This window comes from Lethenteron reissneri, chromosome 53, assembly GCF_015708825.2.
Source record: "Lethenteron reissneri isolate LAM-NWPU_2019-01 chromosome 53, ASM1570882v1, whole genome shotgun sequence".
NCBI lineage: Eukaryota > Metazoa > Chordata > Hyperoartia > Petromyzontiformes > Petromyzontidae > Lethenteron > Lethenteron reissneri.
This window is the reverse complement of record NC_083831.1, coordinates 472,581-489,630: the sequence shown is the minus strand read 5'-3', so window position 1 is coordinate 489,630 and position 17,050 is coordinate 472,581. Positions and strand designations below refer to the sequence as shown.

The window sequence follows — 17,050 nt, the reverse complement described above, 5'->3', positions numbered from 1 at the left end:
GTGGGGGTCCGTGGTGGGATTGTGGGGGCCGTGGTGAGGAGTGGGGGGCCGTGGTGGGATTGTGGGGGCCGTGGTGAGGAGTGGGGGGTCATGGTGAAGTGTGGGGGACCGTGGTGGGAGTGGAGAGCCGTGGTGAGGAGTGGAGGGCCGTTGTGGGAGTGGGTGACCGTGGTGAGGAGTGGGGGGGCGTGGCAGGAGTGGGGGGCCGTGGTAGGAGTGGGGGCCGTGGCAGGAGTGGGGGGCTGTGGTGGGAGTGGGGGGCCGTGGTGAGGAGTGGGGGGCTATGGTGAAGTGTGGGGGACTGTGGTGGGAGTGGGGGGTAGTGGTAGAGTGGGGGGGCCCTGGTGAGAGTGGGGGCTGTGGTGAGGAGTGGGAGGCCGTGGTGGGAGTGGGGGGGGCGTGGCAGGAGTGGGGGCCGTGGTGGGAGTGGGGGGCCGTGGTGGAAGTGTGGGGGACGTAGTGAGGAGTGGGCGGCCGTGGGGGGCCTAGGTGAGGAGTGGGAGGTCGTGGTGAGGAGTGTGGGGGCCGTAGTGGAGTGGGGGCCAGTGAGGAGTGAGCGGCCATGGTGGGAGTGGGGGGCCATGGTGAGGAGTGGGGGGCCCTACACGCACCTCACGTTGTCCTCGGGCTCAGGCTCATCATCGCTGTCTTCGAGCGGCCGCTTCCCCGAGGGGGAGGGAGTGCCCCCCCCCGAGCTGAAGCTGCTGTTCCCAGAGTGGGACGGAGCCTATGGGACACAGAGACACACGGAGACACAGGGTCACATGGACACGTATGCCATATGTGCATGGAATGTGACCACCAAATTGCACGTACAATGCTCTCAGACTCGTCTAGACCACTAGCTCAAAACAGTAACGAGACGACAAGATCTATCTTTCTTTATGCCCGTTACAAAAGAAAAATCTCACCGAGTCCAGACTTTTTTTCCGGAGGGTCCTGCTACGTTTTCACAGTAAGGGGGGGGGGGAGGGGGCGATGTTGCTGCTGCTACAGCTGTGCGATTCCAATTGAGTGTTTGGCAGGGAATGTTTCAGCTTTGGGATGTGGTTTGGACAACACTGCTTCCACTGTGCACGTGTGTTTAGCTATGGGAGGAGGAAGCCGGAGAACCCTGGAGGAAACCCACATAAAAGAGGGGGAGGGAATACAAACTCCACTCACTCCCACACTGCAAAACAGGGGAGAGAATACAAACCCCACTCAATCACTGCAGGACAGGGGGAGAGAATACAAACTCCACACAGAGGGGCACCAGAAACAGGATTCAAACCCAGGTGCCACTCACTGCACTGCCATCTGCCGCCCCCTAATCAGTGATGATTGATGAGACACCGATTGCTCTGAGTTACCAGAACTCACCGGGCTCTGTCCGTACATGGAGCTCTTCAGAGACTGAGCAGCGCTCTGCCAACAGATACACCACAAACACACACCACCCACACCGCCCATACACCATACACACCACCCATACACCACACACCACACCCACCACACACCACACCCACCACACATCACACCCACACCTCCGATTAGCACAGTTGGATACATACGGTGTAAAAGAAGTTCAACATACATACACACCATTCACACATTTACCATGTGGGGTAGTGTGGGGGCCAAGTACCATTATGTGTAGTAGAGTGTGGGAGTTACGTACCATGATGTGGTAGTGTGGGGGGCCACGCACCATGATGTGGTAGTGTGGGGGGCACGTACCATGATGTGTGGTAGCGTGTGGCAGTGTGGGGGGCCACTTACCATGATGTGTGGTAGTGTGGGGGCCACGTACCATGTTGTTGTAGTCTCGTCCCTGCGTGCGCATTTCGTACGCCGTCTGCCGAGGGTTGTGGATGGGGTTGCTTCCCCCCCGGCCCCCCCTCCAACCGCCGCCACCACCACCACCCAGCGGTCGGGGAGAAAACTGCCCCCCAGGGATGAAGGCCGGACGATCCTGGTCCAACCGCGGGCACAGAAGGGCAACGTCAGGTGAGGGAGGAATTCTCGCACACACTACAGTCATCCCTCGGTAAACAGCGACTTTGGTTAACGGTTTTTTAGGTTAACATTTCGCATCACATAAGGACCCCATGGTTTCGACTGACATTAACATGTTTACTAACAGTATGTTTACGTTATGCATGTGGGCGCCAATTTCGACCAATCCGAGCACTCGTGACTGGAGCTGAGCCATGCCCTCAGGCAAAGAGTGTTTGGGCCTCGAATGGTTTTGTTTACATCGTGTTTTATGTTTTGGAAGTGGAGACAGCTATCTCGCAAACTCAGTGACTCACTTATTTTAAAATATATAAGTTAATTCGATTCACAGTTATTTCGGTTAGCAGTAGTTTTCATGGAAAAGATTAAACACATTAACCAAGGAATGACCGATTTATTTATTTATTCATTGTTATTTACTTATGCTCGTTTACCCAGTAAACAGTCTCAACTCTTTTTCAGGAGAGTCCTGCCAAGTTTTCCGCAGTAGGGGGCGATGTTGCTGCGGCTGCAAATTGAGTAATTTGCAGTTAAGGTTTCAGCATTGGGATGTTTGGCCAAGAGGTCAAAATCTGTCTAACGATGGGAAGAAATTTCACCCAGCGGAAACCCATGCAGAACAAGAGATCCTACAAACTCCACACAGAAAAGGCGCCCACGTTCAGAATTGAACCCAGGGCACCACTTTGCCGCCAATAAATAATATTGTTCCACACATCCCATCGGCCACACAACCTTCTGGGAGTGAATCCTATCTGGAATGTTGGTTCAACACCATAAAAACTCTCGAATGGTTTTGACTTTCAGCGTCTCATCAGCAGTTAGGTTTACTTGCTTAAACCGAAGCTGCCCGCCGTCTGGTGACGCTTATGAAGTTCACTCACCCGCTTCATCCGCTTCTTTCTGTCCTTCTGACGCCGTTTGAAATCCAACTGTGGGCGCACACGCACACACAAAGACAAAGACCCCTCTCAAATAGCCTTAACAGACTGTTGGGGTAAGTTCTGTTAGCGAACACCTATAAAGGCCGGTATGGCACACGTGGGGGTGGGTGGCCAGAACCACACCCGGCCGCCTTCGTCTCCCCAGTGGTGATTTTTACACACCGCACTGGGTACTTGGCAAAGGCCGAGTCGATCGAAAGGAGACCTATGTCCAGTTCGGCTATTCGTCACGGATGTTGGCCGGGAAAGGGAATTTGAACGCGGGTCACCGGGTTCGTAGCGCAGCGCGTTAACCACCGTGCCACCACTTCCCGGGGAAACGCTGTGGTCAGTGTGCTCACGCACATCGTTTGCAATCGCGACAAGGAGCTAACAAGGTGGGGAGGGGGGTGGGAGCTCACGTCGTCAGTGCGGCGCTTCTTGAAGATGTTGTCCTCCATCTCCCCCAGCGCCTCCATCACGAGCTGCACGCGCTCCAGGTTCACATAGCCACTGTTCGTCAGGTAGCCCTGCACGCACACACAAAGATTCCTCCGTGTACCCTCAACGGATTGTTGGGGGAAGTGCTGATAGCAGCGAGTAGTACCTAAAAAAGGCCAGCACGGCAGACGAGGGGGTGGGTGGCAAGCACCACACCCAACCGCCTTTATCTCCCGAGTGGCAATGTTTACACATCGCACAAGGTACTCATTAAAGGCCGAGTCGACCTAGTCGAGGCCCAGGACCGGTTCAGGTCATCGTCACTGGTGTTGGCCGTGAGCGGAAATAGAACTCGGGTCACCAGGTTTGTAGCACAGAGCACTAACCGCTATACTACCGCTCCCCACAGGCAGCCCTACATTCACACACGCATAGGCAGACAACAGACGCTGTTTCGCCACTAAGTGGCGGTGATGTCACCACAGCGCCTGTGTCAGGCTAGGTACACTTTGAGGCCACGTGAAATGTGGGTGGCTCGCTGTTGGCAGGTTGGACGTGGAACAGACCCAGGTGCTATGGGATGACTGAGATGAACTACCTGTGCTCCTCGCTGTCCCAAGACGTTGTTTAAACTTCTCGGTGCTCTGCTCATTGTGAGCGTTGCTCATCTGCCCACAATTAGCTTCCGTCTCCTCCACAGAGGACGATCTTGACACCGGTGGTACCAATCATCGGCAAGTCTACTCAGCTCCATCTCTTCTCTAGCCCATGCCGTGCCCATTTATCCCCCTCTATCCGGTCAAACACACAGACCCGTGCACACACGCAGGGCTGCCCTCACCCCTGTGCGGTGAACCACGTTCTTGTAGATGCCAACGAGGCGATCGATGGCTCCCTCCCTGGCACACAAGGAGACATCACCACCATCATCATCACCACCATCAACATCATCACCAATACCATCAACATCACAACCCCAACCACCTTCAAGAACAACCGCCATTCACCACTAAGTGGCGGTGACATCACCACGGCACTTGTGCCAGGCTGTGCGCACATTAAGGCCAAGTCAAGTGTCGAACGTCTGCTGGCAGGTCACGGGACAGAAAAGCGGCCTCACCGGATCTCCAGGGAAGGCAGGTGCGGCAGGAAGTCGTTTCCGACAAAGAAGCACATGAAGACCCAGTCGTCGATGCTCCTCTCCAGGTCGAAGGGGAAGGGCAGGCTCGCCATAGTGAGCTCCCGCTCCAGGTACTAGCGGACGGGACACAGGGCAGGGGTGGCAAGCGTGAAATGATGCTTAATAATACACTAATAACATAATAATGACTTAATTATCTAGGTGAGCTGCACTGGACTCTTTTTCAAGAGGGTTTAGCAATGGGTTTTTTTATTTTAAGATGTTTTCAGCCAAATAATTGGGAGTGTTTATTATGCATGTGGGAGGAAACCGGAGCACCCCACGTGTGCGAGGGAAAAACACGCAGAAACGTGGTCACCACATCTACGCCTCTATATAAGGAACGAAACAGGAAGACTTCTCCACAAATCTGTCTGTCGCCTGATGAAGCTACTTGTAATTACTGGCGAAACGTCGTACTCAGATTGAAAATGTTGTGGCTTGGCTCTCCAACACACCGGTGTGCTGTACTCGTGACGAATTGGCATGTTCTGTTAACGTGACAACCCTTACTAGTTGGCTGTGGCAGGTTTTAACGACACGTTTATATATGTACGCGCTCCAACTAAAAAAAAAAACCTATATTATGGATATTGGTCGCAAAAGCCTACATGTTAAATTCACATCTGTGGGATGACCCACCAACCCTCGCTTCTGCCTCCACAGTACTGTCTGTTTTCCTATAACACAGTAGTAGTTGCATTCCTGAAGAAATCCCCGTTATGGAAAAATCACGTTGGAATATATAATATAGGATAAAGTACAATGCGCAATAACACGTGAGATGTGTATGCAGGCAGAACAAAGACTGAGGCACATGGGTAGAATCTAGAAGGTCCCAGCAGCATCCCGTCTTGTGCGATGCTACGCCAAGACAGACGCATGACCGCTTACTCCGCCTCAAAGTAGTTCTGTTCACTCGATTGTGTTATATCCAATTTGCATCCGCGTCATAAAGAAGTGTTCCCTATACATTAATCGCGTTATATCCAATTTGTGTTATGAAAACAACACGCGGCATTATAGAAGAACAGACAGTACTGGATTACAGGCGGCCACGCGCACAGCCGACACTGCACGACAGCCGTCGTCGGAAAGAGTCACCTTGGCGGTAACGCGGTTGAGCGGCAGCGCGTTGGCCGCACGTTGGAGAGGTTCGGGGTCAAAACCATGCACACTGGTGAGTATAATGACAAAGATTCCCCGTGTAGCCTTAATCGACTGTGGGGCAAGTGCTGTTAGCGAGTTGCACCTATGAAGACCGGCACGAGGAGTTGGGTGGCCAGCAACCACGCTAGGCTGTCTGTCTTCCCAGTGCTGATATTTTGCACACCCACACTAGGTACTTATACTGGTAGGAACGAAGTGAACCAGCCTACAATAGATTATATCGTCCGTCCGTGTAGCAACATCGCCCCCTACTGCAAACACTTGGCATGACCCTACAAAAACCTTTAGACTCAGTGACGCTTTCCTGGCTAAACAAGTGTAACATTCCCTTATAATTCCCTCAGATAGCTTTTAATTAAAACATTTAAATTAATGAGGCTTTCCTGGCTAAACAAGTGTAACATTCCCTTATAATTCCCTGAGATAGCTTTTAATTAAAACTTTTAAATTAAAATTTAACTCACAGCGGCCTAAAGCCTACAGCTAGGCCTAAAGCCTCGAACTACGCCTCAAACTCTCCCTTCGTATCGTACCCCCGCGTGTGTGCAAGGGAGTTAATGTTTAACAATGTTACATTCCCTGATGTTTTTAAATAGAAACATTTACATTTAAAGCTTTTACATAAATAATTAAAACATTTAAATTAAAAATTAACTCACAGTGGCCTAAAGCCTACAGCTAGGCCTAAAGCCTAGAACTAGGCCTCAAACTCTCCCTTCGTATCGTCCGATTAGGTGTAGCAACATCGCCCCCTACTGCAAACACTTGGCAGGACCCTAGAAAAACCTTTAGACTCAGTGGGGCTTTCCTGGCTAAACAAGTGTAATAATACATTATGTTTATATTCTTTGGTTATTCGTTCCTACCAGCCCACCCCGCAGGGTCCTGTTTTAAGGGCGAGTCTACATGGGGAGACCCAGGACCAGTTCAGATATTCACCGTACACACGTGAGTACACAAACACTTGAGTACACACATGTGCATACAATAACAACTGCCATTTGTCATTTAGTGGCGGTGACTTTACCACGGCGCTTCTGCTATGCTATGTGCACTTTGAGGCCACGTAAAGTGTCGAACGCTCGCTGGAAGGAAGTCAGGGGACACACCCAGGTGCCATGAGTTGACTGAGATGACTGGCAGATGCACCACCTGTGGTCTCCACTGTGCCACCTCGTTGCATTTTAGCCACCTTGTCTTCTGCTCATTGTTGTGAGCAGTGCTCCTCTGCCCTCTTTTGTTGTTGGAGGGCAACTCCCGGCAACTGCCCAGGAGCGTCCAAGGTGAAAAGGCTCCGATTCCAGGCCACATTAGCTTTTCGCAACCCTGCCCACAATCATGAAGGTCTTTAATGATTGTGAACAAAGGATCAGGCTTATCACACACAGAAACACATGAACAAATGTGCAGACACAGACGCATGACCAGGAGCTGCGAAACCCCACCTCGCGCAGAATGTTGAGTCTCAGGAATATGAAATCCTGCTCCGAACCAGGTGGGAGGTCAGCAAACTCGTCATGCTGTCACGGGGAAACACAGGGGGAGACAACACAACACGCGAATGGTTATGCTTAACCACAACACAGCATACACCTGTGTGCACTGCATGAGTGCACCTATGTCCCCAGGTGCCCATGTTTTTTCAGGTGTCCACTTTTTTTCTTGTGTCCCCCCCCACCGCATCTCCGCAAGTTGCCTCTCGCAGTCCTTCATCTTGTGTCTGTGTGTCCCCCCATGTGTCCCCTCTGTCCCATTGTCTTCACCTTGTACCTATATCCCCCGCTACCACCCCACCGTGTCCTTGTGTCTACCCCCGTGTATCCGCACCTTGCCCTGCTTTTCGCGGGGCAGCCCCTCGCAGTCCTTGAGCTCGTGTCCGAACTGAGAGCAGAGTGCGCACGGCCGCTGCTGGTTGGGCTTGAACTCCTCACGGATGATCGTGAATTTGGGCTCATGCGTTGCCAGCCCCAACATGATGAGGTCCGCTATGTGGGCAGAGAACCACAACTCATTCACCATGGACAAACACACACACACCGAGCACAGATACACAAGACACACAGCCCAAGCACAGACACCCAGACACATAATCGAAACAGACACCCAAACCAAACACACAGACACAAAGAGCCCACGTGCGTGACTATAAGAGACGGTTGTGATGATGGCTGGCTCTTGCTTTGGTTTTTAGGCGGGGGGGGGGGGGCGGCGTCTCACCGTCGGCTCCGCACAGGCAATGGTGGGTGTTGGGGTCGTGGTTCGGTTGAGCTGTAGGGAAAGCAGACGCAGCAGAGACATCAACAACACACCCACCCCCCTTCAGCCAACAGAGGCGCTACCATTCATTGCAATGTATAAATACGTGCGTATCTGTGTTCACATGTGTGTATCTGTGTGTATGGGGAGCAGTGTTAGTGCTTAGCGCACCGTGCTACAAACCCAGCGACCAGAGTTCTATTCAGGCTCACTGCCAACAGTGGTGAGGAGTGCCTAAACTAGTAGTGGACCTCACCTAAGTCGACTCAGCCTGATGAAGCTAGTTGTGTAAACATCAGCACTGGGGAGACAAAGGCAGTGGGGCGTGGTGCTGGCCACCCAACCCTCATGTGTCATAGTTCTCGCCTTTATAGGTGCTCGCAAACAGCACTTGCCAAGTCTGTTAAAGGGGATCTCTGCATTTGTCTTTATATACATGTATCTGCGCGTGTACATTTGCATGCATATGCATGTAAGTGGATCCGAGTGTATATCTGTGTGCACGTGTTTACGTGTGCCTATGTGAGCAGTGGTGTTACGGTTAGCGCGCTGTGCTATGAACACAGCAACCAGAGTTCGATTCCCGCTCGTGACCAAAATCAGTGACCAATATCTGAACCAGTCTTAAGCCTCCCCTAGGTCTACTCAGCCTCAAATGAGTACCTGGTCCCGTGTATAAACTTCGCCACCAGGGACACAAAGGCGACCAGGCATGGTGCTGGCCACCCACCCCTCGTGTGCCATGCACGCCTTTATAGGTACTCGCTAACAGCACTTGCTCCAAAAGTCTGTTAAAAGCCTACATGGGGGATCTTTGTATGTGTTCGTATGTGTGTGCGTGTGTACAGATGTATGTTGTGTACACGTGTGTACGTGTGTGTTTATACGCATGTATGTGTAAGTGTGTGTTAACAAGTCTCTATTGGGCCTCACCTCTCTGCCTGCGAATGAAGTCCATGATTTTGTGCTCCCCCTCGCCTGGCACGCTGGCATCCGACAGGATCACCTGCTCACGCCACACCGTGATACAACCACACCGCACGTCAACCACATCGTAACACTGACACACCGCGAGTCTAGCAGATAATGGCACAGCCGCATTGTGACACAGCCACAGCACGGCGGTTGCCGTATCATGGAGTGGTGGGGTTGATAGGAGTTCTGAGGCTGTCAGAGAAGGGTGAGGCTGCCAGGGAGCGGTGTGATATCCTTACCGCGATGTTGCGCCAGCCCGGATCACTGTTCAGTCTCTCAGCCACATAGTAGCGCAGACACTTGGCCAAGTTGGACATGAACTCTGTGCCCTGTGGGGAGGGGGGGGCATGGGGGGGGGCAGGAAGAGTATGACCAACAGTAGAGGGGGAATGAGGTCGTGTCACCACCCACGCTCACCACTTCCCCCCCGCCTCACACACTCACCACTTTACGAACCCACATTGATCAACATGAATTGCGGTCAACTAACCCCTACGATCGGCATGGTGTGGGGGAGGTGCTCGTCCATCAGTGGACTGACAAAGCATGTCGAGTATTTAAGAGCTAATACATAAAAGTGAAACAGGTATTGGCCAAACCTCCCACTGCTGAAACATCGCCTGTTTGAGAGGAGGCCTGACGGATCCTTGGGACATTCTGTCTACAGGAAAGCCACCCACACAGATTCCTACTTGAAACCGGATTCCCACCACCACCCATCTCAAAAGAATTCTCTCATCAAAACGCTATACCACAGAGCCCATGGCATTTCTGACCAACACCACCTGGCCGGTGAATTAAGACATGTACATCGGGCCCTCAGGATGAACGGATACTCTGACCGCACTATCCGCCAAGCTGTTTCTCCCACCACACAGAAACAGCCACATGAAACTCCGACCAAAACTATCACGTTACCATACATAGCAGGCGTGACCAAAAAGATCTCCAAAATTCTAAACAAACATAAGATCCAAGTCCGATTCAGTACAGTGCATAAAATCCGTGATCTGATTCCATCTGTGAAGGATGTCGTTCCTGACTTACAGTATCCTGGAGTCTACAAATTGAGTTGCATTTGTGGTGATTGCTACATTGGAGTAACAAAACGTCATGTTTCTGATCGTGTCCGCGAGCACAAGTCAGATCTGAAACACGGCAGAACTGATTCTTCGGCCGTTGCCGATCATTGCTACAACTCGGTGGGCTCTCATGAAATTGTCTTTTCCGAGACCAAGGTTCTCTGCAAACCTCCTGGCTACCATCAAAGGTTTGTACACGAAGCCATACAAATATACAAACACAGACATAAGTTCAACCGTGATGATGGTTACAAACTGAGTAATCAATGGAAAGATGTGATTTTACCATGCAAAAAAGATTTAACTACACTTATTTGGCCAATCTTATTTGACAGACAACTATTACAGGTTTACCATGTTCAGTTGTTTTCTCCTTGTCAAAGGTTGAGTCACAAACCGTACCTCTCCATAACAAAGGCTCACCCTCTTAAGCCTCACCTTACCATATTAATAAAAAGTGTGCTGTACTTGGCCCTTCCCCCCTCTCCAACCATTATATAAACGGAGTGGTAGCTCCTGCAATCTTTCATTTACTTGATACAGCTGTCGTGGCTGTGACGGTTCCACCTGAAGACAGAAGCTTGTGTTGCCTCCGAAACGTCGTGATCTTTATTTTATTTTTTATTTTACTTTTATTAATTTTAATGTTTTACCTACGTGACTTTAACGAAAAAACCTAAGAATATGAATCCTTGCAGTCACAAAAGCTTCAAATCTAGAATTAGGACTCTTGAGGACAGTGGCCATCAATGTTCACCGCCACCACATCAGGGTTAATGAAAGGGTGAATGGAGTTCAGGCAGTGAGTCCTGGTGGCAGGGCAGGACTCACGGGGGTGATGCAGTTGCTGTCGAACCTCTCCTTGGCCTCTTCCGGAGGGAGAAAACCACCTGGGGTAGCGGGAAAAGAGACGGAGATTATCCTGGCAGTGCTCCGAGTCAACGGGTTGTGGTAGTCACTGCGCGTAAGGTGAAGGGATATAGGGGTAATAGCGGTGTCATGAGCGTATAGAGTTAATGTCGTGCAACCGGGGAGGGGGGGGTGGTGACGTGGCCGAGCGTTCGCACATTCGCCAGTTGTTGTAGAGGTTCGTGGCTTTTAATCCTGCAGGCCACCCTGGTTATTACAGCCAGTGTTTAATAACCATAAATATCCGAGTTGTCTGCTCGCAGTGAACGTCGAAGGTTCCCTGACATCATTCACAAAGGTAGGCCATTGTGCGACGGCATCATGGTTCAAATTTGAAAACTTATCCGCAAATTACTCAATTGGAATCACACTTAGCAACTATTGGCAAATGACATGCGCCTGTAAAACCACGCCTTCGTAATTATTATAGGTTGGCTGATGTGTATGATGGATGGGTCTGTGTGTGTACATCTATGTGCGTCCTTGTACGTGTATGCGTGTGTCTAGGTCCTCGTGTCCATCTCTGGGTGTCCGTGGATGTGCCAATGTGTCTGCGTATGTGTATCCGTGCCTGCGCATGTGTGTCTGTGCATTTGTATGAATGAGCATCCATGTGTGGTAGTGTGGGGAGCGGTAGTGTAGCGGTTAGTGCCCTGTGCTACGAACCTGGCGACTCGAGTTCGATTCCCGCTCACAACCAACATCGGTGACGGTTATCTTTACCGGTCCTGGACCTCCCCTAGGTTGACTCAGCCTAAAATGAGTACCTGGTGCAGTGTGTAAAGATGGCTACTAGGGAAACAAAGCAGGGGGATTTTGTCTATATGTCCGAAGGTTGTGTAGTGGTTAGCAAGCTGCGCTACGAACCCGGCAACCCGAGTTAGATTCTCGCTCACGGCCATCAACACCAGTGACGATTATCTAAACTGGTCTTGAGCATCCTTGAGGTGGACTATGCATCGGCGCTGAGGAGAGACAGCCATGCCTGGTGCTGGCCACCCATTCCCTCATGTGCCATTCCAGACTTCACAGGTGCTAACAGGACTTGCCCCGAAATTTATGTTAAGGCTACACGGGGGATCTTTGTCTTCGTTTTGTGCATGCGTGTGTCCATCGCTCGTCATCCATGTGTGTGCCTTTGCGTGCGTCATTCCGCACCCTTCAGGAGGATCTCCTCCCGGATTCGCTTCTTGTCATCCGTCATCTCCTGCCCCTCCTTAGAGGCGCGAAACCGGCGTGACCGCTGCTGGTTCATCTTGGCCCGGGGAGCCTGAGACACACACGCGTAGACACACGTAGCGATATCCATAAACACACACACACCAACACATATCTAGGCAGTCACACACAAAGACAAAGATCCCCATATACCCTTAACAGACTGTTGCGGGAAGTGCTGTGAGCGAGCACCTATGAAGGCCGGAAGGGCACACGAGAGGGTAGGTGGCCAGCACCACGCTCAGCTGCCTTTGTCTCCCTAGTGGTGATATTTACACATCGCACCAGGTATTCATTTTAGGTTGAGTCAACCTCGGGGATGCACAGGACCGGTTCATATAATAGTCACTGGTGTTGCCCACGAGTGAGAATCGAACTCGGGTCACCGGGTTCAGAGCACACCGCGCTACCCGCTATACTACAGCCCGAGACATACACGCGTAGACACATGTAGAGATATCCATAAACACAGACACACAAACACACAGCTAAACAGTCCCACACATACACACAGCCACACACAATTCAGCCAGACAGGCCAGCCTGAATCTTACAAGCTGGAGCAGTAGATACACTAACACACAGAAATATAATCACATACAGCCATTTCCAGTAATGCACACAGAAACAGACACACATGAGTGGGTATATAAGCAAGCAACTACCCCGTGTGTAGGCGAGCCAACAACAAGAGAGCCATTTCCGGTTACCTGATCTTATCCTGCCGATTGGAGGATAGAGTAGAGGGCTGCACCCACCTCATTGTGAGAGGAGCCAGAACTAGTACACCTATATTCCAGAGATCCAGGAGGTACCGATTCAGCTCCCGACCGAGGAATGATAGCCGGTCACTCTCCTCCCTTCCCTTGGGAGCGTTCGGACGTTCCCAGCGGGCTGGCCATAGCGACCGCATGTTGTTTCTAGAGAAACCCCAAAAGGAAGTTGTCTCCTGGCTCCGCCACAAGAAGTTTATTAGCCAGGGGACGTTAAGAACCCTCATCTCCTCGGGGCCTCCGGAAAATGCTCCCGTTAGCAGAGCCCGCGAGAGCGGCCACCGTGGTGCCTGCGAGCGCGGTGAATGGAAGCTCACTCACTACGCCATCGATGGCCATGTACAGCAGGCGGCGGGGCCGCACGATGCTGAAGAGTCGGTCGATGTACTCGAAGATCGCCACCATCATCTCATCCTCGTTCTTGGGCGCCGGCCTGGGTGGTGGGGGGGGATAAACGTGGTGTGGCTCGTCTTGGTTGAGTACGTGTCGGTGCAGGTCGCTGCGATTCCATGGGAATTGGCGCGACTTGGGTGTGATGAGAGGTGGCAATACTCTGCATGACACAGCATGGTGAGCCTTTGACGAGGGTCGTCCTGTGTGGCTCGGCTTTGAGGTGGAATGGCATTGGCTGTGCTTGGTGTGGGCTCTTACTTGTCCTCGGGGTGCGTGCACGGGTGGATGATGCCATTCATGTCCAGGTAGAGGTTGTCGAACTCGACCTCATTGGGGTTGGGCTTGCTCGTGTCCACGGGGATGCGGACACCATTGACCTCCCGCAACTGCACGGCACGCACCATGGCGAGATCGTGGTCACGACGTACGTAGCCCAACACACGAGGTACAGCGCCACGACTTCACGTACATTTCACACACTCTGGTCCATATCTAGGCAGGAGCACGCAGTCCCTACTTCAATGGATGAGATAGAATTCAATGAAAAGCAGCCAGGATGACTTGTACTCCAACACTCACCGATTTACTTTGGCCACTCGCCCTCTGGCAGCCAGCCACCTCCTTATCACTCTTCTATGGCTACTACCTTGAACTTCACTCATTTGATTCCCATGCATTTAGCTCATTGATTACTCAACCGATGTTGAGGACAATCTACGAGACCGACTGCTTTTTTTCACCCGTACCGTGTTCAACACTTAAGAGATCACAACACACTCACTCACAAAATACACTCAAGTCACTTGTTCACCACACTGCAGGTTACGACGCTTCTATTTCTGCTTCTTCCTTCACACTGCTTCACTTTGAAACTCCCTCCCAGTCTCGTTTCCCAAACTCTTATAATAATAACCTCGGTTCAATAAAAAAGTGTTAAATCTTGTCTACGAAAAATAGACAGTGCTGTTTGTTACTGACCATTTGATATCATGGGCCTTGGGCCTGTGCTGAATTGCTATCACAACTATTGCCAAAGACAAAGATCCCCCTGTTGGGGCAAGAGCTGTTGCGAGTACCTATGGAGGCCACCATGGCACACGAGGGGGTGAGTGGCCAGCATGATTCCTAACCGCCTTTGTCTCCACAAGGCGATGTTTTACACACTGCACCAGGGACTCATTTGAGGCTGAATCAACCTAGGGGAAGCCCAGGACCAATTCAGATAGTCACCTGGTGTTGGCCGTGAGTGTAAATCGATATCGTGTCGCCAGGTTCGTAGTGCAGCGCACTAACCGTTGCACTACCGCTCCTCACACAACTATCACCAACCACTACCATCATGACCATCAACATCATAACCACCATCAATCACGACTATCATCATCGTCGCCGTCTGTGTCTACCACCACCATTCGGGCCGGTTACACGGTCGCGTGTTCGCCGCTCGTGACAGAGGTTCGCGGTTAAAGACCCACGGTCGCCACGGTCAATAGTGTGGGCCTTTGTGTTCCCGCGTCACTGTACACTTTTTTAAGTATTCGCAAATTATGTAAACTGTGAAAACACACAAGACCGTTGGCCCCCCGAATGTGAAACGAACGCAAATTATAGTCGTCTGTGAAACGCAGCAGCCAGGGGCGAAACTCCCGATGACAACGGGGGGGGGCAAGATCCGACTGTGGCCCCGCCCCTCCTCTCCCGACTCACTTTTACTGAAATAGCTACGGATGGTTTTACCCCTATACAGTAATACTGTAGGCCATCACTATACTGTATATATTATCTTAGTTGCACCGAATATGGGGTTGAGAGGAAGAGTCTCACAGTGGCAGTGTTAATAAAAAACAAAGTTAACAATACTCACAATCAAGTTATCATGCGTCTTGCTTTCATGCGTATGTCATTGAGCAAACCAGCCTGGTCGGTGTTCAGTAACAAACACCAGCAGTAGCGCTACCATATTTTAAGCTGTGTATATTTCGGAAATTTTTTTCATTTGTAACAATGTTGTTTTTTGGCATCTATGGTTAATTGTTGGAATATTTTTTATATAATAAATGTTAACATTTTTGTTACTTGTTTATCTGTTGATTCGGGGCCTCCTTGTGGCCCACTGGTCCCCGATGTGTCGCATTACGCTGCCACAAACCCCCACCCCATCGTAGGGGCCCTCACAGCGGCCCCTTGCTTCGTCACGATAGCCGTGCGCTCCGTATAAAGCAGTGGGGTTCTTTACTGCAGCCTTGCACCCCTTTGGTTCTCAATCTTTAAAAAATGTGTTAACAAATACATAGGGTTTGATGAAACAAGAGCGTTGTACCTACGTGCCCGTGGTTCATTTGTTTCGAGGATTACCTACTAAAACAAATCTGCCAATGTCTCGCACCCCCAGAAAGGACATCTCGCTCCCCCAGGGGGTGGCGTGATGGGTTAAGAAGAACCGCCGATGTCAGGGATGGCGCGACTGTCAAATTGCACTCCATTCTCCACGACACCAACGATCGTGCGGTGCATTTTGCGTCAAACTCGGGACCCCACATCGACAACATCTGGGAGGCCACCAGCATTGTGTCCACGCAAGCCCAACTCTGCTGATGAGGCACCAAATGTCGAAACCGGTCAAGCGTTTTTCCCTGCGCAGAGCCAACGCTTGCCGGAATTACGGCACTCGGAAAATGAGGCCCGGCGTGGCCGACGGGATGCGTAAATGAACGCCCTGCTGATGTTTTAGTCGGACACGCGTCTGTGGGAAGGAGGCGAGTCGCCTTCGGCGCGACTGCGTCTGTTCGCCTTCCTTCGCGAGGCAGGCGCCGTTCTTATTTCGCGGGACGCCCCCGTCGCGACCACGCCGCCCACGGAGCCTAAGAAACCGCCTGGGCCTAGCCGCCGAGGCGTCGGTGGGCGCGGTGCTCGCTCACCTTCTCCTCTACGCAGTTCACCACGATGGAGGGGTACTTCTTGCTGAGCCACCTGAAGAAGGCCGGGACCCCCATTGCTGCTTCCCACTGTGCGAACGAGCTTCTCTCTCGGCGCCGCTGTGACCACCCCAGGCCGGAAGAGACGACCTCACCTTTGACCCGCAACCTCCGCCCGCAACCCGAGGCTTTGACGGGAAATATATTTTTTTGTACATAGATTAAAAATTACGCAATTAAAACCTTGAATTACAACGCTGGCTTTGAAATAATATTTTCGTATTAAAAATAACATTTCTGTTCATGCCTTGAGGTAATAAAAAAAACTATTTTGAAAGAGGCTCATGAATAAACATGAGCCGGCTGAGACGTAACGCCATTGGTCATCGCCGCCGTCTTAATTGGTCACGATTTCCCCTCCAACTGCCCAATGAGCTCCGCTGGCGCGGGGTGCCGCGTGGCCCTGACGGCGGGGCAAACAACGCAACGACGACGACCAATCGGAATACAGCATTAAATACACTTTTAATAAATGTTTTCTAGTACAACATCAGAGTGCAGCGCCACACTGAATACGCTCTACAATGACAATAGTTTAAAGCGATTTGAAGCATGTTTTATTTGAGGGGGGTCTGCCTTTTTGTGACGCCGTGTGACGAGGGGGGGGGGTCAAAAATCGTCCAAAATCGCGTGACGTCATTTATGGACGGCCCCTGAGCTAAAATCTATTTTTCCACAGAAGCCCACTAAGGTATCAACTTATTTTTCATAAGCGACCAGCCCACCACAAATGATAGCCCAACAAAGTGACATCACT

General features: G+C 51.3%; 1 protein-coding gene across 2 annotated transcripts in view; it reads right to left on the bottom strand.

Moving 5' to 3' along the window:
* XRN2 (5'-3' exoribonuclease 2) overlaps positions 1–16,417 on the bottom strand; it is a 29,894-nt gene extending 13,477 nt beyond the window's left edge. Inside the window, exons 1-17 of one of the 2 annotated variants that reach the window (XM_061573539.1) lie at positions 16,237–16,417; positions 13,577–13,704; positions 13,247–13,358; positions 12,093–12,204; positions 10,857–10,915; positions 9,183–9,272; positions 8,902–8,974; positions 7,930–7,980; positions 7,540–7,697; positions 7,158–7,232; positions 4,483–4,616; positions 4,204–4,261; positions 3,344–3,451; positions 2,883–2,930; positions 1,793–1,954; positions 1,363–1,407; positions 612–727 (exon numbers count right to left, since the gene is read on the bottom strand). In XM_061573539.1, coding sequence (XP_061429523.1) covers positions 612–727; positions 1,363–1,407; positions 1,793–1,954; positions 2,883–2,930; positions 3,344–3,451; positions 4,204–4,261; positions 4,483–4,616; positions 7,158–7,232; positions 7,540–7,697; positions 7,930–7,980; positions 8,902–8,974; positions 9,183–9,272; positions 10,857–10,915; positions 12,093–12,204; positions 13,247–13,358; positions 13,577–13,704; positions 16,237–16,311 — 1,604 coding nt within the window. In that variant the 5' untranslated portion in view covers positions 16,312–16,417. The remainder of the gene's footprint in view (positions 1–611; positions 728–1,362; positions 1,408–1,792; positions 1,955–2,882; positions 2,931–3,343; positions 3,452–4,203; positions 4,262–4,482; positions 4,617–7,157; positions 7,233–7,539; positions 7,698–7,929; positions 7,981–8,901; positions 8,975–9,182; positions 9,273–10,856; positions 10,916–12,092; positions 12,205–13,246; positions 13,359–13,576; positions 13,705–16,236) is intronic. The other variant, XM_061573540.1, reaches the window with a different exon arrangement.
* Between the last annotated feature and the right edge of the window lie 633 nt (positions 16,418–17,050).